The 22,173-nt window shown below is 47.2% G+C and overlaps 1 protein-coding gene across 2 annotated transcripts in view; it reads left to right on the top strand.

Moving 5' to 3' along the window:
* The window catches only part of SSPN (sarcospan), a 40,704-nt gene that overhangs the window by 7,148 nt on the left and 11,383 nt on the right, over positions 1–22,173 (top strand). The window contains exon 1 of one of the 2 annotated variants that reach the window (XM_069763095.1): positions 16,919–17,354. The exons of the other annotated variant lie outside the window; for it this stretch is intronic. Coding sequence (XP_069619196.1) covers positions 17,067–17,354 — 288 coding nt within the window. The 5' untranslated portion in view covers positions 16,919–17,066. Of the gene's footprint in view, positions 1–16,918; positions 17,355–22,173 lie in introns of those variants that run through there. 2 annotated transcript variants of the gene reach the window in all.

Below are 22,173 nucleotides of genomic sequence, written 5' to 3'. Positions count from 1 at the left end.
TCTCGATGTCAGACGGTCGGAGACTAACGAAAACCTTGGTTGATCCGTCACATTTAACAGCAGGCGATAACGTGTGCGCCGCCAATGAGCCGGTTCAGCCTCATCCCGACGCCTGGCGAGCGGAGACGCTCCGCACAGCATGGACCCGCACGTTTCTGGAGGGGGCCGTGTTTCAGAATAGATCAGAGGGGTCATTTAAAGATCACAGCCGGCAGTCGCTCACAGTAGGACGTCGCAGAAATGGAGGGAAAGTAGAAATCTGACATATAAACAGCCAAAACCGCGCCGGGCGTCAAACATGAAGCGCGCCGGGTACCGGACTACAAATAGATCATCAATCACATCCGCGAGCAGAACCGGCACTACAGTGGGCATGAGAAACCTGGGGGGGATGGGTTACCATGGAGCGAAAAGTCACCGACTACTCCGAAATATCATCTATAGAGAGAGAAGGATGGCTGGAAGCCGCCTAATATCAGTAATTATCATGATGGCGGTGATCAGGGGTCTCAGGGTCCCCCAGATGGAGAATGTGCGCTTTTCCCCCGCCCGTCTCTCCTGTAAGGATCAGCTAACAATAGAGGAGCCCCCCCGCCCCCCGGTGCGGCCATTAATTAGTCCCCTCCTGTCCCCCCTCCATCTGAGCGGAGCGTGCTTCTCCTCGGTGTCTGGTGATGAGCGCGCCCGGTAGGCCCGGCACACATCCTCCGCACCTGTCACCTTACACCCCCTTTAATCCCTGCGTAAACCAGACGCGGCCGCAGGGTCCGCCAGTGCCATCCGAGCGCAATCCGAAACGCCTCCTCCATTACTCCACGCATTCACCTTTACCATTGGATTCGAAAAGTGGTAATATCATTACGAGCGCAGAATCACGTGATCCTCATGTGTTGGGGCCCTCTGTAATGTGGCAAATGATGGACCCCAGACCATAAACCTAGACCCGGGAGGCTGTCCCGGGAGGTCAAGAGTATATCCCGGGTTCACCTGTATCTGTCTATCCCGGGAGGTCGGGAGTAGGTCCCGGGTTCACCTGTATCTGTCTATCCCGGAAGGTCGGGAGTATGTCCTGGGTTCACCTGTATCTATCTGTCCCGGGAGGTTGGGAGTATGTCCTGGGTTCACCTGTATCTGTCTGTCCCGGGAGGTCAAAAGTATATCCCGGGTTCACCTGTATCTGTCTATCCCGGGAGGTCGGGAGTAGGTCCCGGGTTCACCTGTATCTGTCTATCCCGGAAGGTCGGGAGTATGTCCTGGGTTCACCTGTATCTATCTGTCCCGGGAGGTCGGGAGTAGGTCCCGGGTTCACCTGTATCTGTCTATCCCGGAAGGTCGGGAGTATGTCCTGGGTTCACCTGTATCTATCTGTCCCGGGAGGTCAGGAGTAGGTCCCGGGTTCACCTATATCGGTCTGTCCTGGGAGGTCAAGAGTATATCCCATGTTCACCTGTATCTGTCTATCCCGGAAGGTCAGGAGTATGTCCTGGGTTCACCTGTATCTATCTGTCTCGGGAGGTCGGGAGTAGGTCCCGGGTTCACCTGTATCTATCTGTCCCGGGAGGACGGGATTATGTCCCGGGTTCACATGTATCTGTCTATCCCGGAAGGTCGGGAGTGTCTCCCGGGTTCACCTGTATCTGTCTGTCCCGGGAGGTCAGGAGTGTGTCCCGGGTTCACCTGTATCTGTCTGTCCCAGGAGGTCGGGAGTAGGTCCCGGGTTCACCTGTATCTGTCTGTCCCGGGAGGTCAGGAGTACGTCCCGGGTTCACCTGTATCTGTCTCAGGAGGTTGGGAGTACGTCCCGGGTTCACCTGTATCTGTCTCAGGAGGTTGGGAGTACATCCCGGGTTCACCTGTATCTGTCTGTCCCGGGAGGTTGGGAGTACATCCCGGGTTCACCTGTATCTGTCTCAGGAGGTTGGGAGTACATCCCGGGTTCACCTGTATCTGTCTGTCCCGGGAGGTTGGGAGTACATCCCGGGTTCACCTGTATCTGTCTCAGGAGGTTGGGAGTATATCACGGGTTTACCTGTATCTGTGTCTTTGGGAAGCAGATACAGACAAATACAATCACTCAGCAGGAAGCCATCACCTCCCGCTCCACCATCCGACCTGTGCAAGATCCTCATGGTGCAGGAGGCACGGTAATACCACTAGGACATGTTTGCTGCACCGAGCCTCAAGAATGGCTTTTTAGGCAAATTGAGGGTGATTTAGCTATGAGGGGCACAGTGGAAGCATCATACTATGGAGACATCATACTGTGTGTGGGGGCTATGAAGACATCATACTGTGTGTGGGGGCTATGGGGGCATCATAATGTGTGTGGGGGCTATGGGGGCATCATACTGTGTGTGGGGACTATGGAGACATCATACTGTGTGGGGGGCTATGGAGACATCATACTGTGTGTGGGGGGGCTATGGGTACATCATACTGTGTGGGGGGGCTATGGAGACATTATACTGTGTGTGGGTGCTGCTATGGGGACAGCATACTGTGTGTGGGTGCTATGGGTACATCATACTGTGTGGGGGGGCTATGGGGGCATCATACTGTGTGTGGGGGGGCTATGGAGATATTATACTGTGTGTGGGTGCTGCTATGGGGACAGCATACTGTGTGTGGGTGCTATGGCTACATCATACTGTGTTGGGGGCTATGGGGGCATCATACTGTGTGTGGGTGCTATGGAGACATTATACTGTGTGTGGGTGCTGCTATGGGGACAGCATACTGTGTGTGGGTGCTATGGGGACATCATACTGTGTGGGGGGGCTATGGGGGCATCATACTGTGTGTGGGTGCTATGGAGACATTATACTGTGTGTGGGTGCTGCTATGGGGACAGCATACTGTGTGTGGGCAATGTGAAGGCATTATACTGTATGGCAGCACTATACTGTGTGTGGGGGCTATGGAGACATCATACTGTGAGTGGGCACTTTGAGGGTATTATTCTGTGTGGGGGCATTATACGGTATGTGGGCACTGCGGGGTCATTATACTGTGTGTGTGCGCTATGGGGCATTCTACTGTGTGTGGGCACAATCGGGTGTCATACTGTTTGTGGGCACTGTGGGGGCATCACACTGTGTGTGGGTACTATGGTGGAACTATACTCTGTATTACTGTGTGGGGGCACTGTGCTATGTGACGAGGCATGGTAGGGCTTCATGCAGTGTGGAAAGGTGCCGTAGGGGCATCGTTCTGTATAGAGGCAATGAAGGGGGATTATAGTGGGAGACAACACTATGGTGCACTATTTTTATGTTGGCGCACAACAAGTACTAGGCAGGATTAGGGGGTTTACTTTATTCTTGTCTTTCAAAGTCATAAGTTATTCCCCCACATTAATATCAGATCCCAGACCGTTTTAGACCCCCTCCATTCATATCAGATCCCTATGTTAATATCAAACCCCCAAATATATTCACACCCCGACCGAACCCCTAATTTAATTTGGGACGCAGAGCGAGGGGGTGGTGGGGAATATCTTTCTGCACAAAAAAGCTGAAAATGACGCTGCCTCCATATTCTCCATGTATGGAATGTATGAAATGTTTCAGGAGACGTTCACCTTTCTATAAATTGATTCATCCTGATCCTCCTGGTTCAGGAGTAGAATGCGAGAATGACAGTGAGGACTGACACGGAGTCAGTCATATGGCGGCATTACGTGCCGTTTACAGCTGGAAAGACCGAGCAAACTCCTGTCGTCCCAAGAGTTTCTGCAGCAGCCAAGGTTTTCGTAGTCGCCTCAGGTTTTTGGATGGCGGCCATTAATATTCCTCCGTCCCCCCACCTCCAGGCTGCTGCGTCCTATATTCCAGCTGACTGAATGCGCGGGACCAGTGACATGTTGCTGGTGAATGAGGACGGCACATTAGAGCGGCTTTGGCTCATTATCTCGGCCGATCTTCTGTCAGGCCTCCAGCTGCGCCGGGATGGATTCAGGCCTCGTTCCAGCGCGTTTCGGGCGAAGGCGGGAGGGACATGTTTAGAGAAAAGGAAACAAATCAGCCCCGCTGCGTCCGCATAAAGTCCTCGTAGTAAACAGAGCTCTGTGTGCCCGACTACGGGCGGAGAGACTGGGGTCACACACGTGGGCACACAGAGTCACCCCATTAATATTATTATTAGAGGGAAAAAGTCTATAACGTCACGTTTCAAATGCAGGTGGTAAAATCTTGACAAAAACAAATAAAAACGCTCGTTTGCAAAAGTATTGGCCCCCCTAGAGTGTCATATGTGTAGAAAGAGGAACAATGGTTAGGTTTCATATTTGACACCCCGTACCAGGGGTCCCTAGCCTTTCTAACCTTGAAATGATAGAAAACTTTTGTGTGCCTTTAAGATGTCCCCAGTACCCCCTTATAAGTGAATATTGCCCCCTATATGTTGCCCCCTAGAAATTACTTTTACCCAGAGTGACCCTTAAATAACATCCGGCCCCATTTCCCCCAGTGTATAACGTCCGGCCCCATTTCCCCCAGTGTATAACATCCGACCCCATTTCCCCCCAGTGTATAACATCCGACCCCATTTCCCCCCAGTGTATAACATCCGGCCCCATTTCCCCCGGTGTATAACATCCGACCCCATTTCCCCCAGTGTATAACGTCCGGCCCCATTTCCCCCAGTGTATAATGTCCGGCCCCATTTCCCCCAGTGTATAACGTCCGGCCCCATTTCCCCCCAGTGTATAACGTCCGGACCCATTTCCCCCATTGTATAACATCCGGCCCCATTGTCGCCAGTATATAACATCTGGCCCCATTTCCCCCCAGTATGTAACATCCGGCCCCATTGTCGCCAGTATATAACATCTGGCCCCATTTCCCCCCAGTATGTAACATCCAGCCCCATTTCCCCCAGTGTATAACATCCGGCCCCATTTCCCCCAGTGTATAACATCCGGCCCCATTTCCCCCAGTGTATAACATCCGGCCCCATTTTCCCCGGTGTATAACATCCGGCCCCATTTTCCCCGGTGTATAACATCCGGCCCCATTTTCCCCGGTGTATAACATCCGGCCCCATTTCCCCCAGTGTATAATGTCCGGCCCCATTTCCCCCAGTGTATAACGTCCGGCCCCATTTCCCCCAGTGTATAACGTCCAGCCCCATTTCCCCCAGTGTATAACGTCCAGCCCCATTTCCCCCAGTGTATAACGTCCGGCCCCATTTCCCCCAGTGTATAACGTCCGGCCCCATTTCCCCCAGTGTATAACATCCGGCCCCATTTTCCCCGGTGTATAACATCCGGCCCCATTTCCCCCCAGTGTGTAACATCCGGCCCCATTTCCCCCAGTGTATAACATCCGGCCCCATTTCCCCCGGTGTATAACATCCGGCCCCATTTCCCCCGGTGTATAACATCTGGCCCCATTTCCCCCGGAGTATAACATCCGGCCCCATTTCTCCCCAGTGTATAATATCCGGCACCATTTCCCCCGGTGTATAATATCCGGCCCCATTTCCCCCGGTGTATAACATCTGGCCCCATTTCCCCCGGAGTATAACATCCGGCCCCATTTCCCCCGGAGTATAACATCCGGCCCCATTTCCCCCGGAGTATAACATCCGGCCCCATTTCCCCCGGAGTATAACATCCGGCCCCATTTCTCCCCAGTGTATAACATCCGGCCCCATTTCTCCCCAGTGTATAACATCCGGCCCCATTTCCCCCAGTATGTAACATCCGGACCCATTTCCCCCCATTGTATAACATCCAGCCCCATTTCCCCCAGTATGTAACATCCGGCCCCATTTCCCCCAGTATGTAACATCCGGACCCATTTCCCCCCATTGTATAACATCCGGACCCATTTCCCCCAGTATGTAACATCCGGACCCATTTCCCCCAGTGTATAACATCCGGACCCATTTCCCCCAGTATGTAACATCCGGCCCCATTTCCCCCAGTGTATAACATCCGGCCCCATTGTCGCCAGTATATAACATCTGGCCCCATTTCCCCCCAGTATGTAACATCCGGCCCCATTGTCGCCAGTATATAACATCTGGCCCCATTTCCCCCCAGTATGTAACATCCAGCCCCATTTCCCCCAGTGTATATCATCCGGCCCTGTTTCCCCCCAGTGTATAACATCCGGCCCCATTGCCGCCAGTATATAACTTCCGGCCCCATTGTCACTAGTATATAACATCCGGCCCTGTTTCCCCCGGTGTATAACATCCGGCCCCATTGTCACTAGTATATAACATGTGGCCCTGTTGCCCCCGGTATATAACCTCCGGCACCCCACCATGCTGTCTGCCTTTACTAACCTGTGACAGAACGGCCGGTGGTCCAGAGCTCACTGATGCCAGCGCGGTCCTGTAATAGAAGCCACTGGTGTCAAGTCCGTCCATAACATTTCTTGTTCCTGAATCTTCCCCATCACCTGTGACTGATATTATTGAGAAGTGAAAGGAACCGCAGGAACTCAGCCCCAAAGTGGAGACCCCCATACCATTACAGAGCGGGGGGCCGAGTGCTCAGGAGCAGAGGGCAGAAAAGTTACCAAAGCTCTGCTGACTCCATAACTGCACCCCCACTGCATGCTTTATGGCCGAGCAGCTGCATGCAGCTGTACATCACCAAGCACAATGCCGGGCGTCGGATGGAGTGGTGTAAAGCCGCCACCATTGAACTCTGGAGGAGACGTGTTCTGTGCAGTGACAGAGCGCACTTGCTCTATCTGCATCTGATGGACGAGTCTGGGTTTGGCATTTTTTTTAGCAAGAAAAGCAAAGATTGATCAAGTATATATTTAAAGAAAAGTTGTTGATAAAAGTATCGGCGCCCCTACAGATATTAACTGTGTGATTTCACAGTGAGACAATAAATGCCGCTGTTCTCCTGAATCCGGCGATGTTTTTCTTTTGTCTCTGTGCCTCTCCGTTCCTGAGATATTGCCCTCTATTTCCTGTGCAGAAATCTACTCTTTTTAACCAACAGGGCGTGGCTCTCAAGAAGAATGAGGACCTCCCCCGCTTAGCTGCAGCGCTAGATTTAAATGCAGAGAAGGGGGGGCCATATCTCAGGAACGGAAAGGCGCAGAAACAAAAGAAAAACATCGCCGGATTCAGGAGAACTGCGGCATTTACATCAGGTTAAAAAAATTCCATATTCATGGCAAGTGAAAAGTCTACTTTAAGACATAATATGGCTGTTTGCAAAAGTATTTGATCCTCTATTAATATTATAATACATTTCTATTATTATTATAATAAATTATTGACTTTGGGGAGAGACATAGAGTGAGACAAAGGTTGGCAATAATATCTATGTATTTTATGAAATGTAAAAAAATTGCGTTGTTTGCAAAAGTTTAAGCACCCACAGGTCAGTTTGTGAATTTTATGGGTTGGAAGCTGTGGATGGTCATTTTTGTTCATAAATTGAAGTGCTGATATTTTTTAGAAAAGGTTAACTTCACTTACTTCATCTTGCGCAACTTCTTGAGGAACAGAGATTAATTGGAATTAGTCCCATATTGGTGAGACGTGATAGGTCAGCGCTTCGCGACATTACACTACCAAGAAACGCGGCAGTCATGCTTCATTCAGTCCCTCGTGCGTGGTGATCGCTGTGATGCTCGGTCACACATCCCTTCATGGTCACCTTCCCACACGGCTGCATCACTTCCATGTTTTGACTCAAAATGGGTAGTGAAATCCAATTCCTCCCCTACTTCTGGGTCATGGGCCGGTCTAGTCTAAGGGCATCTCTCGTTTTTAGGAACTAAACCGGGCGTCTCGTGGTTTTCTGAGAGTAAACAAAGAGTGAATCAGATTTTATTTTTACCCCATGCGAAACGGAACCAGGAAGTCGTATGAGCAATACATTGGCCGAAAAGTCAACATTTGCCTAAAAAAGGGCACGGAGAGAGTTGATTTGAGAGTGTGTCACCAACGGGTAAGGTGGACATTCACATTTGGTGACCCTAGAGTGATTTTTGAGGGAGTTGCATAAGTATTCAACCCCCTATATAAGTGGATTTTACATTTTCTGATACAATAAGGGTCTTATTAGAGAATTAACTGGTGGGAATTTAAGACCCCTGTCCATATGGGGACACAAAAAACCTGTCCCTGGTCCAAAAAAATGTTGCCTCGTTTTGGAAGCAGCTTTGGAGGTGACTGGAACACAAAGCTCAAAATCAGCCAAAAAAGATCCTAAGATGGTTGACACTTTCCTTCTGAAGTTCTCAAGAACGACTGTTATCATCTTCTTGACAGACGCATCTCTGTTTCTGGCTTTTTCCAGCAGCTCGAAATAAAGAAATTGCTGAATTAATGAAAACATTGACTTGATTTGTGCCCCCGGGGGGCCTCTGCTAAAATCCTCTGAGGATCACACTTCATAGAATTAAGGGGGCTTCTGTCTCGGTGGATTTTAATCAGACATTTGGATTAATTCAGCAGTTTTTCCATTTCATCAGCTCACGACAGTTTATCATTTATAGTCCTGAGCGTCGGCGATGGCGGCTGTATCCTGGCTGGTATGGAGCATTCATGGACGGAGACCAGGAGGAACACGTTTTTTATGTAGTGACCAACGTCCAGTTACCATCACAAGAACCAAGAAACTCAATGGCTGGATGCTCCAGGCATAGACAATCCTGAGAGCACCATGTATGGTGCCAGGTAGCTGCTGCAATGATGGAAAGTCACTGTCTTTAGTGAGCTCCGTGCTTAAAAGTTACCACATGTGATGTAAAAATCACCCGTCCTTGGTGGTAGAACTCAACACCAAGGTATGACTTGCCGCTCAACAAGATGGGACCACAAGATCTTCTCATCAGAACCTTCAGGGATTGGGTTTCCACTGCCAAATCGATGTAGAGTGCACCATGTTTGATGCCAGGAGGAAGTTACGGTGGTGTAAAGCCACCAACTTAAGTAATTCAACAGCTTGAAAATTACGGCTTGGGTTGCAAAAATCACCCATCCTAGGTGAAGAAGCTCAATACCCAGGAATGACTTGTCCCTCAAAGTAAACTGATCAAATGGATTGGTCATCAGAATCTTCATAGATTGGGTTTACATGGCCAAACAGATGTAGACAACCATGAGGACACCATGTATCATGCCAGGTGGTCGCTAGAGTGATCTAAAGCCACCGCCTTTAGTGATTCCAGGGCTTGAAAGTTACTATATGGGATGAAAAAAATCACACATCCTTGGAGGTAGAATTCAACCCCAACATCTGACCTGAATCTCCATAGATTGGGTTTCCATGGTCAAACAGATGTAGACGACTATGAGGACTCCATGTATGATGCCAGGTGGTAGCTAGAGTGATCTAACGCCACCACCTTTAGTGATTCCAAGGCTTGAAAGTTACTATATGGGATGAAAAAAATCACACGTGCTTGGAGGTAGACCTCAACACCAACATAGGACCTGAATCTCCATAGATTGGGTTTCCATGGCTAAACAGATGTGGACGACCATGAGGGCACCATGTGTGATACCAGGTGGTAGCTAGAGTGATCTAAAGCCACCAACTTTAAGTCAGGTTCTAGCGCTAAAGGTGTCCAAGACAAACAAAAACTCAAGCAGACTAGGACATCAAGGAGACACAAGTACTAAAAATTGCACATCCTTCATTGCTGGAACCAAAATCGAACCACAAAATGTCCCTGCTTCATCAGAAGCTTCATGGATTATAAATGGTGTGCGGACAATCCTGAGGGCACCATTTATGATGCCATGTGGCAGCTGCTATGATGTAAAGCCACCACCTTTGGTAACTCCAAGGCATGAAAGTTGGGCACAAACCTACAATCCCTGTATACATCTAGGAGCAGAAGAATGTGTTGTAGCCAAGAGGTCACCAGTAAGGGGCAATACTGCAGAGGTGAAATGTCTGAGCCAAACGGAACCTTAGCTGCTAAGTGGAGGCTACACAAGAGCATGGATCTAGAACGAGACCTCCGAGGTGACCCTTCCTTGGTGGGAGTGCTCAACACCAACCTCACGGCCTTTGCTTCAACCTGGGTCTCAAAGTCATGCCATCACAGAAGCTTCAGAGATTGGGATTTCCATGGTCTGCGTGATGATCACCATAAATGATGCCAGGTGGCTGCTGCAAAGCCAACACATTTATATTCTAGTGCAAGAAACAAACCAAATTTCAGCACAGTAGTCGGCTGATCTTATAGGAGGTCTCTCAGCAGCACAGAGCATTTCAGGAGAGGAGTGTGCTGATCTTGTAGGGGGTCTCACAGCAGCACAGAGCATTTCAGGAGAGGAGTGTGCTGATCTTGTAGGAGGTCTCTCAGCAGCACAGAGCATTTCAGCAGAGGAGGGTGCTGATCTTGTAGGAGGTCTCTCAGCAGCACAGAGCATTTCAGGAGAGGAGTGTGCTGATCTTGTAGGAGGTCTCACAGCAGCATAGAGCATTTCAGGAGAGGAGTGTGCTGATCTTGTAAGGGGGTCTCACAGCAGCACAGAGCATTTCAGGAGAGGAGTGTGCTGATCTTGTAGGAGGTCTCTCAGCAGCACAAAGCATTTCAGGAGAGGAGTGTGCTGATCTTGTAGGAGGTCTCACAGCAGCACAGAGCATTTCAGCAGAAGAGGGTGCTGATCTTGTAGGAGGTTTCACAGCAGCACAGAGCATTTCAGGAGTAGTGTGCTGATCTTGTAGGAGGTCTCACAGCAGCACAGAACATTTCAGCAGAGGAGGGTGCTGATCTTGTAGGAGGTCTCACAGCAGCACAGAGCATTTCAGCAGAGGAGGGTGCTAATCGTGTAGGAGGTCTCAGCAGCACAGAACATTTCAGGAGAGGAGTGTGCTGATCTTGTAGGAGGTCTCACAGCAGCACAGAGCATTTCAGCAGAGGAGGGTGCTGATCTTGTAGGAGGTCTCTCAGCAGCACAGAGCATTTCAGGAGAGGAGTGTGCTGATCTTGTAGGAGGTCTCACAGCAGCACAGAGCATTTCAGCAGAAGAGGGTGCTGATCTTGTAGGAGGTTTCACAGCAGCACAGAGCATTTCAGCAGAGGAGTGTGCTGATCTTAAAGGAGGTCTCACAGCAGCACAGAGCATTTCAGGAGTAGTGTGCTGATCTTGTAGGAGGTCTCTCAGCAGCACAGAGCATTTCAGGAGAGGAGTGTGCTGATCTTGTAGGGGGTCTCACAGCAGCACAGAGCATTTCAGGAGAGGAGTGTGCTGATCTTGTAGGAGGTCTCTCAGCAGCACAGAGCATTTCAGCAGAGGAGGGTGCTGATCTTGTAGGAGGTCTCTCAGCAGCACAGAGCATTTCAGGAGAGGAGTGTGCTGATCTTGTAGGAGGTCTCACAGCAGCATAGAGCATTTCAGGAGAGGAGTGTGCTGATCTTGTAAGGGGGTCTCACAGCAGCACAGAGCATTTCAGGAGAGGAGTGTGCTGATCTTGTAGGAGGTCTCACAGCAGCACAGAGCATTTCAGGAGAGGAGTGTGCTTATCTTGTAGGAGGTCTCAGCAGCACAGAGCATTTCAGCAGAGGAGGGTGCTGATCTTGTAGGAGGTCTCTCAGCAGCACAAAGCATTTCAGGAGAGGAGTGTGCTGATCTTGTAGGAGGTCTCACAGCAGCACAGAGCATTTCAGCAGAAGAGGGTGCTGATCTTGTAGGAGGTTTCACAGCAGCACAGAGCATTTCAGGAGTAGTGTGCTGATCTTGTAGGAGGTCTCACAGCAGCACAGAACATTTCAGCAGAGGAGGGTGCTGATCTTGTAGGAGGTCTCACAGCAGCACAGAGCATTTCAGCAGAGGAGGGTGCTAATCGTGTAGGAGGTCTCACAGCAGCACAGAACATTTCAGGAGAGGAGTGTGCTGATCTTGTAGGAGGTCTCACAGCAGCACAGCATTTCAGCAGAGGAGGGTGCTGATCTTGTAGGAGGTCTCTCAGCAGCACAGAGCATTTCAGGAGAGGAGTGTGCTGATCTTGTAGGAGGTCTCACAGCAGCACAGAGCATTTCAGCAGAAGAGGGTGCTGATCTTGTAGGAGGTTTCACAGCAGCACAGAGCATTTCAGCAGAGGAGTGTGCTGATCTTAAAGGAGGTCTCACAGCAGCACAGAGCATTTCAGGAGTAGTGTGCTGATCTTGTAGGAGGTCTCACAGCAGCACAGAGCATTTCAGGAGGAGTGTGCTGATCTTGTAGGAGGCCTCACAGCAGCACAGAGGATTTCAGGAGGAATGTGCTGATCTTGTAGGAGGCCTCACAGCAGCACAGAGCATTTCAGGAGAGGAATATGCTGATCTTATAGGAGGTCTCACAGCAGCACAGAGGATTTCAGGATAGTGTGCTGATCTTTTAGGAAATCTCACAGCAGCACAGAGTATTTCAGAAGGAGTGTGCTGATGTTGTAGGAGGTCTCACAGCAGCACAGAGTATTTCTGGAGGAGTGTGCTGATCTTGTAGGAGGTCTCACAGCAGCACAGAGGATTTCAGGAGGAATGTGCTGATCTTGTAGGAGGTCTCACAGCAGCACAGAGCATTTCAGGAGGAGTGTGCTGATCTTGTAGGAGGTCTCACAGCAGCACAGAGCATTTCAGGAGGAGTGTGCTGATCTTGTAGGAGGTCTCACAGCAGCACAGAGGATTTAAGGAGGAATGTGCTGATCTTGTAGGAGGTCTCACAGCAGCACAGAGGATTTCAGGAGGAATGTGCTGATCTTATAGGAGGTCTCACAGCAGCACAGAGGATTTCAGGAGGAATGTGCTGATCTTATAGGAGGTCTCACAGCAGCACAGAGCATTTCAGGAGGAGTGTGCTGATCTTGTAGGAGGTCTCACAGCAGCACAGAGGATTTCAGGAGGAATGTGCTGATCTTGTAGGAGGTCTCACAGCAGCACAGAGCATTTCAGGAGGAATGTGCTGATCTTATAGGAGGTCTCACAGCAGCACAGAGGATTTCAGGAGGAATGTGCTGATCTTGTAGGAGGTCTCACAGCAGCACAGAGCATTTCAGGAGGAATGTGCTGATCTTGTAGGAGGTCTCACAGCAGCACAGAGCATTTCAGGAGGAATGTGCTGATCTTGTAGGAGGTCTCACAGCAGCACAGAGGATTTCAGGAGGAATGTGCTGATCTTATAGGAGGTCTCACAGCAGCACAGAGGATTTCAGGAGGAATGTGCTGATCTTGTAGGAGGTCTCACAGCAGCACAGAGCATTTCAGGAGGAATGTGCTGATCTTGTAGGAGGTCTCACAGCAGCACAGAGGATTTCAGGAGGAATGTGCTGATCTTATAGGAGGTCTCACAGCAGCACAGGTGGTCCGTCCTTGTATCTGGAGGATTTGTGTACACTTCTGACCTCTGATTATTTGGGGGGAGCCGCGGGGTCGTTCCTGGTTCCGTTATAGCTTCCCACCCACTCCCGGCGTCGTCCCCGTGGGCCGCACTGGACATTTCCTCGGAGCCGTGGATTTGTCTCACAGTCATTTCCTATAATTCCTGATCATTTCACACTGGTAATCACCGCAGTAACCCCTTCACGCCCGCACTCAACCATCCGACTGCGCCAATCAGCGGCTGAGTGACAGCGATGTATTTGGGACAGGATTGTGCGTCCCCCGCCGGCAGCCCCCGGGCCACGATAAGCGCCGGCATTAAATACCGCTCCCCTGTCAGTGTGATGTGCCTATGTCACAGGGTAATCTGAGGCCGACGGTACGCGCCGCACAGTGGGCTCCGCGCCCACAGCACCATCAGGCCCCCGGGGGCCAATATCTCATCATAATGCACAATTCCATCTGCTGTGGATTGTTAGTGGCCCCCTGACCTCCTGGGCCCCTGGGCACAACATGGCGTGTCCATCACTGATTCTGGGGTCTGCATGTGCTTAGGTGTCTGGGGTCTGTATTAGTTTAGGGGCCTGGTCTGGGGTCTGTATTATTTAGGGGTCTGTATTAGTTTAGGGGCCTGGTCTGGGGTCTGTATTATTTAGGGGTCTGTATTAGTTTAGGTGTCTAGGGTCTGTATTGGTTTAGGGGCCTGGTCTGGGGTCTGTATTATTTAGGGGTCTGTATTAGTTTAGGTGTCTGGGGTCTGTATTAGTTTAGGGGCCTGGTCTGGGGTCTGTATTATTTAGGGGTCTGTATTAGTTTAGGGGCCTGGTCTGGGTTCTGTAATATTTAGGGGTCTGTATTAGTTTAGGTGTCTAGGGTCTGTATTGGTTTAGGGGCCTGGTCTGGGGTCTGTATTATTTAGGGGTCTGTATTAGTTTAGGGGCCTGGTCTGGGGTCTGTATTATTTAGGGGTCTGTATTAGTTTAGGTGTCTGGGGTCTGTATTAGTTTAGGGGCCTGGTCTGGGGTCTGTAATATTTAGGGGTCTGTATTAGTTTAGGTGTATAGGGTCTGTATTGGTTTAGGGGCCTGGTCTGGGGTCTGTATTATTTAGGGGGTCTGTATTAGTCTAGGTGTCTGGGGTCTGTATTAGTTTAGGGGCCTGGTCTGGGGTCTGTATTATTTAGGGGTCTGTATTAGTTTAGGTGTCTGGGGTCTGTATTAGTTTAGGGGCCTGGTTTGGGGTCTGTATTATTTAGGGGGTCTGTATTAGTTTAGGTGTCTAGGGTCTGTATTGGTTTAGGGGCCTGGTCTGGGGTCTGTATTATTTAGGGGTCTGTATTAGTTTAGGTGTCTGGGGTCTGTATTTGTTTAGGGGCCTGGTCTGGGGTCTGTATTATTTAGGGGGTCTGTATTAGTTTAGGGGCCTGGTCTGGGTTCTGTAATATTTAGGGGTCTGTATTAGTTTAGGTGTCTAGGGTCTGTATTGGTTTAGGGGCCTGGTCTGGGGTCTGTATTATTTAGGGGTCTGTATTAGTTTAGGGGCCTGGTCTGGGGTCTGTATTATTTAGGGGTCTGTATTAGTTTAGGTGTCTAGGGTCTGTATTGGTTTAGGGGACTGGTCTGGGGTCTGTATTATTTAGGGGTCTGTATTAGTTTAGGTGTCTGGGGTCTGTATTAGTTTAGGGGCCTGGTCTGGGGTCTGTATTATTTAGGGGGTCTGTATTAGTTTAGGGGCCTGGTCTGGGGTCTGTAATATTTAGTGGTCTGTATTAGTTTAGGTGTCTGGGGTCTGTATTAGTTTAGGGGCCTGGTCTGGGGTCTGTATTATTTAGGGGTCTGTATTAGTTTAGGTGTCTGGGGTCTGTATTAGTTTAGGGGCCTGGTCTGGGGTCTGTATTATTTAGGGGGTCTGTATTAGTTTAGGGGCCTGGTCTGGGTTCTGTAATATTTAGGGGTCTGTATTAGTTTAGGTGTCTAGGGTCTGTATTGGTTTAGGGGCCTGGTCTGGGGTCTGTATTATTTAGGGGTCTGTATTAGTTTAGGGGCCTGGTCTGGGGTCTGTATTATTTAGGGGTCTGTATTAGTTTAGGTGTCTAGGGTCTGTATTGGTTTAGGGGCCTGGTCTGGGGTCTGTATTATTTAGGGGTCTGTATTAGTTTAGGGGCCTGGTCTGGGGTCTGTATTATTTAGGGGTCTGTATTAGTTTAGGTGTCTAGGGTCTGTATTGGTTTAGGGGCCTGGTCTGGGGTCTGTATTATTTAGGGGTCTGTATTAGTTTAGGGGCCTGGTCTGGGGTCTGTATTATTTAGGGGTCTGTATTAGTTTAGGTGTCTGGGGTCTGTATTAGTTTAGGGGCCTGGTCTGGGGTCTGTATTATTTAGGGGGTCTGTATTAGTTTAGGGGCCTGGTCTGGGGTCTGTAATATTTAGGGGTCTGTATTAGTTTAGGTGTCTGGGGTCTGTATTAGTTTAGGGGCCTGGTCTGGGGTCTGTATTATTTAGGGGTCTGTATTAGTCTAGGGGCCTGGTCTGGGGTCTGTATTATTTAGGGGTCTGTATTAGTTTAGGGGCCTGGTCTGGGGTCTGTATTATTTAGGGGTCTGTATTAGTCTAGGGGCCTGGTCTGGGGTCTGTATTATTTAGGGGTTTGTATTAGTCTAGTGGGTATGATCCGGGGTCAGAATTCATTTTCTGTTGTCATGGATGTGACAATCTGCTGTAAAACATATAAGCTGTGTACACACACACCAGGACAGGCAGGTTTTTTTTTTCTTTTAATTTTTTTTACTGCATTTCTTAGGTCAAAAATCTTGAAAATAGAAATGGTCCAATAGCAGGACAGCAACCAATCAGAGCTCAGCTTCCATTTCTTAAACTGCTCTGCTAAAATGAAAGCTGCGCTGTGATTGGTTGCTATGGGAAACACAGACAGCTTTTACTAAGAGACCATCTTTGATAACAATTAGGGCCGTTGCATTCCGGTTTTCCTTTACAGCGTCTGTTAAACGTGAACAAATAGTGATGTAACGTAATAAAAAAAACGCCATCAACAATCTCTCACTGCCTCGGACGATGCGGTTTGCCACAAATTAGCGCTTAACTGGCCGTGTGAGGTAAACCGCGCGGTTCTTGGCTTGGCCGCCTCGTGTAAGGGCCCGTTTACGCGCTCAGGCGCCGGTTCGCCTTAAACGGATTAGTTCGAGTAAACGGAGCTAATCCTGGAATTTCTCGTGAAACGCGTCCGGTTGCCACGGGGCGATCTGTGAGGGGTAAACAAACCCTAATAATTAGGTAATGTCACTGCGTGGGACAATCCCGGTCCGTCTAGTCATATCGCTGTTAGTTCACGGAGAGCGACGCGTTTCGGTGTCATTATTATGTGAGATTTGTGCTGCCGGAGCTGTCACTCTCCTCTCTGCGTGAGCACTCGACTGACCGAAAGAGCCTGGGGGCGCGCAGCTTCATGGGAATATCTCCTAGGGCCTACTAAAATATTTAAGCCCTGTTTGTCACGAAAAAAAATAATAATCACCCCCCCCTTCCCTACACCTCGCCTTGTCTTGCCATCCTACACGAGTCCTTGCCCCTCAGGTTGGCAGTCTGGCATCCCCTCGAAGCCCCCCCATCTTGACTGCGGCCTCCATGAGGCATTCAAGGGCTTTCGAGAATCTGTTCCAAATGCCTTCCATATTAGTCCAAGCCGGCCATTTCCAAATACCAGGATCACCGGCCATCGCAGAAAGGAACCGCCCGGCGTGAGCGAGCGCAGCAGCATGAGAGCGGAGGAGAAGCGCCAGCCGAGGGACCGCGATCAAATGGCTAAGGGGACATCGGAGACGCCCCAAGAGAACAAGGCCGGAGGTGACAAAAAGAAGACAAAAAAGGACGAGAAGCCCCGGTGGAAGGACGATTCGCAGACCTGCTGCGGCTGCCGCTTCCCGCTCCTGGTGGCTTTGCTCCAGCTGACCCTCGGCGTGTCAATCACAGCGGTGGCAATCATAATGGCCGTAAACTGCTCCTCGTTACTAGTCAGAGACACCCCACACTGGGCCGGCATCATTGTAAGCAAACGGGACGACGGGCGCTATTTTTTTTTTTTTTGGGGGGGGGGGGGGGGAAGGTTCAGCATGCGGTAACCCTTTATAAAGATCTGGAACAGGTGGAGGGTAAAAAAAAAAAAAAAACTAAAAGGAGCACTGAGCTCGTGTCAGGGTCCGAGTTCACTCGAAAGATCCGGAAAGGAATGAGTTAATAATAATCCTCTACCGTATATTACTTTACAAACGTTACGGGACGTTAAAAAAGAAAAAAATTATCGTACATTTTTTTTGTTGATAAGATCAAAATTTTGGATGACGGCCAATATGGCCGCTCCCATCCGGGGTTCGTTGCTATCTAAACCAGATTGGTCTGACCTTCGGGAGTCTGGGAAAGCTGAGTAAAAATTGTCATGTTGAGGCGGTGTCGGCCATATTGGTTTCCGCGAAACAGACAAAAGCTAAGAAACTGTTCTCCCTGTTCTCCGATCCCTTTTGCGTTTCGATGCATCTTCTAAAGCTCTGCTTGCTGTCAGTGAATGGAAACAGACGACTGTACATCCTGAAAAACCTGTACAGGCCTAGTACTTGTCACAGCTGAGGGTTTGTCACCGTTGCGTCAAGTCTTGATTCATCATTTGCGTTTTTTCTTTTTAGCTTTATTGTCACTTTTCGGCCCTGATTTATTATTACATTTGCGTCTGTTTTTGACAAGATTCTAGTTTCTTTGTTTTCTTTTTGCGCCACGTTCATCTTTTCATTTGCAATATTTCATGCGATTGGGTTTTTTTTTTTTTTTTTGGTTTTTCAGTTCGCCACCGTAGGAGCAGTTTAGGTTTTCGAGAGGTTTTCATCTCCCGATTCATTGTTCGTGACTTTTCTAAAAGTTGAAAAATTTGGCGCAAATGTCCCCCACTCCTCGCAAGTGACCTTATTTTGCTCCTGAAAATTTGTCGCAATTTTTTACAACATTTTATCCTAACTTGCAAAAGTAAAAAAAAGGTTAAAAACAGAAATAAACCCCCCACCCCACCCCCCAAAAAAAACTGAAATAAATAGATTTTTTCTTTTTCATAAAATTTATAAACCACGTGCGCCATTTTGATGAATTCGGTGCAAAAACCATCAGCAAGGCAGAATAAGTGTTACTAAAAAATGATAAATCGGGCCACTTTTTTTTTGTCTTTTTGGTATTTGTTTTTACTTTTACGCCAAATTTTTCAAAATGACGAACACTTTTCACAAACTTTGCACCGAGTCCAAAAAAAAAATCGCCTTTATTTTCGTATTTATTCTAGCTAAAAGAAAGATTGTTAAAATGTTACAACTTTTGCTGAAAAAATTTCTGGGGAACGTAAAATCGCTCCACGAGGGCACTGGATAACATTTGTACAAAATTTTTGCGACTTGTTGAAAATTTGCAATCGATGAATCACTTGGAACTGAAAATGTGTGGAAAATAAAAACCTCCGTCCACAATAGTGAACAAAAAACACATAAAATAATCCTAAAAAAGGCGCAAAATACTAAAATAAAAGAATTAGGCGGAATCCAAATCAGTAAAAAAAACACCAAAAACTTAAAGAAAAAAAAAAGGCACAGATGCAATAATAATTGTTACCATGTATTGCGCCACTAAAAATAACTAGGATAATGTTAAGGAGCTCAGGCTATATAGAAAGACCCTCTTTATTTTTTTACATGGAAACTAACAACAAGCTGCTGTTGACAGATCCATTATTCTTAGACGATGTCTATTTCATACTTTAAGTGCTTTATGGCAAAAGTAAAATCCAGCATCCAATCGGTATCTTCATTTCATTTTTTGCATGTATTTTTTTTTTTTACATAGAAACTAACAAGCTGCTGTTGACGGATCCATTATTCTTAGACGATGTCTATTTCGAACTTTAAGTGCATTATGGCAAAAGTAAAACCCAGAATCCAATCAATATCTTAATTTCATTTTTTGCATGGTTTTTATTTATGGTTTTATTACATAGAAACAAACAACAAGCTGCTGTTGACAGATCTTTCATTGTTTGTAGGTGTCTATTTAGTAGTTTGAGTGCATTATGGCAAAAGTAAAATCCAGCATCTATGTAGGATCCCTCTTGCGTTCTTTTTTTTACTTTTTTTTTATTTGTTAACTGAAAGCTTCCGTTCGTGAATCTTTGTGGGTGTCTACGTAATATTTTCAGCTCATAATGGTGAAAGTAAGATCCATGAACTGTATATAGTATCTTCATTCCATTTTTTTTACATGGTAGCTAGCAACAAGCTACTGTTGACAGATCCATTGTTCTTAGTAGGCATCTCTTTAGTAGTTTGAGCAAACCATGGTAAAAGTGAAATGCAGTGCCTGTATAGTACCTTCATTCCATTTATTCAATTTTCTGGGTACTTTTCTTTTTTATAATTGTTTACTAACAACAAGCTTCTGTTGACGGATCCATCATTCTTAGTAGGTATTTATATTGAACTTTGCATAGTGGTGAAAATAGGCTCCGGCATCTATATAGTATGTTTATTCCATTTTCTTCATATTAATGCTTTTTTTTTTTATATGGTAGCTAACAACAAACTTCTGTTGACGGATCCGTTACTCTTAGTAGGTGTTTATTTAATACTTTAAGTTCTAAGTGGGGAAAGTAAAATAAAGTATCTATATAGTATCTTCATCCTATTTTTTACCATTTTAGGTAAATATATATATATATATATATATATATATATATATACACACATACATGGAAACTAACAAGAAGTTTCTGTTGACTGATCCATCATTCTAAGTAGTTGTCTATATAGTACTTTGAGCTATTGGTGGAAGTAAAATCCAGTGACCAGTACCTATATAATATCTTCATTCCATCTTGCTAAATTTTAAAAAAATGAAAACTGACCACAAGCTTCTGTTGATGGATCTTTCATTCATAAATTTTCATTCATTTAGTGAGTGTTTATTTTGTATTTTGAGCTTATAATGATGAAAGCAAAATACACCATCTACGTAGTATTTCCTTTCCATATATATATATATTTTTAATACAGAAACTAGCAACAAACTTCTGTTGACAGATCCATTATTTTTGGTAGGTACAGTATCTACTTAGTAGTGGTGATTGTAAAATCCAGCATCTATAGTGTCTTTGGTCAATATTATTTTTTACTTTTTTTTCATGGATACTAACAACAAGCTTCTGTTGACGGATCTGTTATTCTCGTTAGGTGACATTTTAGTATTTTGAGTGCATAATGATCACACTTTGATGTTTTTGTGTTCGCTTCTACCCCAAAGGAGGCAGATGAGATAGATGCCTCCTTCAATTCTGTGATATCGAAGACTTTGGAGATTCATCCATTCATCATTAATACGTTTAGTCCATAACAAGGGGTTTGCAGCAAGTACTGGCCTACTTGTTGATGGTTTCCAAATAGCAGCACATGTCTACGCTGCACAAAGGTCGCTGATGCGTTACTGAGTCAGCCAGACTCCAGGTCTATTAACAACAGAACACCTCTGTGCACTCAGAGTACTAAATACTGACTCGTACAACTGCGAGATCTGTCATCAGAAGTTTTCTGACCTTTTCTGGATCCAATTTTAGTTTGTGGTTAAACTAGATTGTACGAACAGGTAGGATCCTGTATTCTTTATCGTGAGCTGTGCAGACAGATGGGAAAATTAGTGAGTAGGAGGAGGAGACTTTCTATCTAGGAAAGGAAAACATTCAGTTACTTCCCCGTGTGATTTTTTAATTTTTAGTATTTTTCGCAGAATTTCCTCTTATAAAATCAGGTGCATAAAAAAGCCCAAAAATAGGAAAAAACAAAAGAAAAAAAAACCCAATATATGTAAGACATGACATGGCCCATACGTATCTAGGAGTAAGGGTATGTATACTCTCGCAATTAATTTTCTTTTATTTCTCTGAAATCATAAATTCATCTCCTATCGTGCAAAAAAAGGTCATAATTATTGGTGGGGGAATAACCCCTTTAACCATTTCCGTCAGGTTACAACAGCTTCCTCCGACATCAGGGATCAGCTCTCATCCCCGCTGTGTAATCACTATGATACCACTGTTAGTGGCATTTCCGTGGCACGTTCCCGGTGGGGCATCCGTTTAGGCCTTCACACTGCGGCTTCAGACTACACAGGCCTTGCTTTGTAGTCGTGTCATGTTTCTTTTAGATTTGTAGGAGCAAAAAGAAAGGGGAAAAAAGGGGAAATAATTGGTTGCAAAAGTTAGTGCACCCTGTATTTTTTTCATTCCGCTGAGGCGATGCGGCTGCGAATTATGTAATCAGGTCCTGAGCGCGGCGGCCGGTGTGACGGGGGGATATTTACCAGACATACTGATTTCCTCTCCATTTTGTGTATGACTGTGAATATCTTTGCACATTTACCGAGCTCTCGGCCGCTGTTTACGCCCCGCACATCGCGCTCCGGGGGACATAACCCGCCGCCTGTAGAATATCTGTTTTTGCAGGATGAATAGGGAATGAGACTCTTGGTGCGTGAGGTTGAGCTTATGACGGGCTGCACATGACACGGATTTTACATGAAATTCTCAATGCTCACATACACATACTGAGCTGGGAAAACATCCTGGTACCTGTCATATGATGTACACGGGCGACTCCCAGTTGCCCCCGCCATGATGCCCAAATGACCTGTGGTCAATAGTCCATGTGCCCCCTGCTCTCACTGGCACACAGTGCCTCCCAGCTATCCTGGGTCCAGCGGGATATTCCACAAAGGTGGTGTGTGTGTAGGCATCATACTGTATGAGGGGAACAGTGGGGGCATCATACTGTATGAGGGGAACAGTGGGGG

This window comes from Ranitomeya imitator, chromosome 4 (assembly GCF_032444005.1).
Source record: "Ranitomeya imitator isolate aRanImi1 chromosome 4, aRanImi1.pri, whole genome shotgun sequence".
In the NCBI taxonomy this organism is placed as follows: Eukaryota; Metazoa; Chordata; class Amphibia; order Anura; family Dendrobatidae; genus Ranitomeya; species Ranitomeya imitator.
This window is presented reverse-complemented; position numbering and strand designations above follow the sequence as displayed.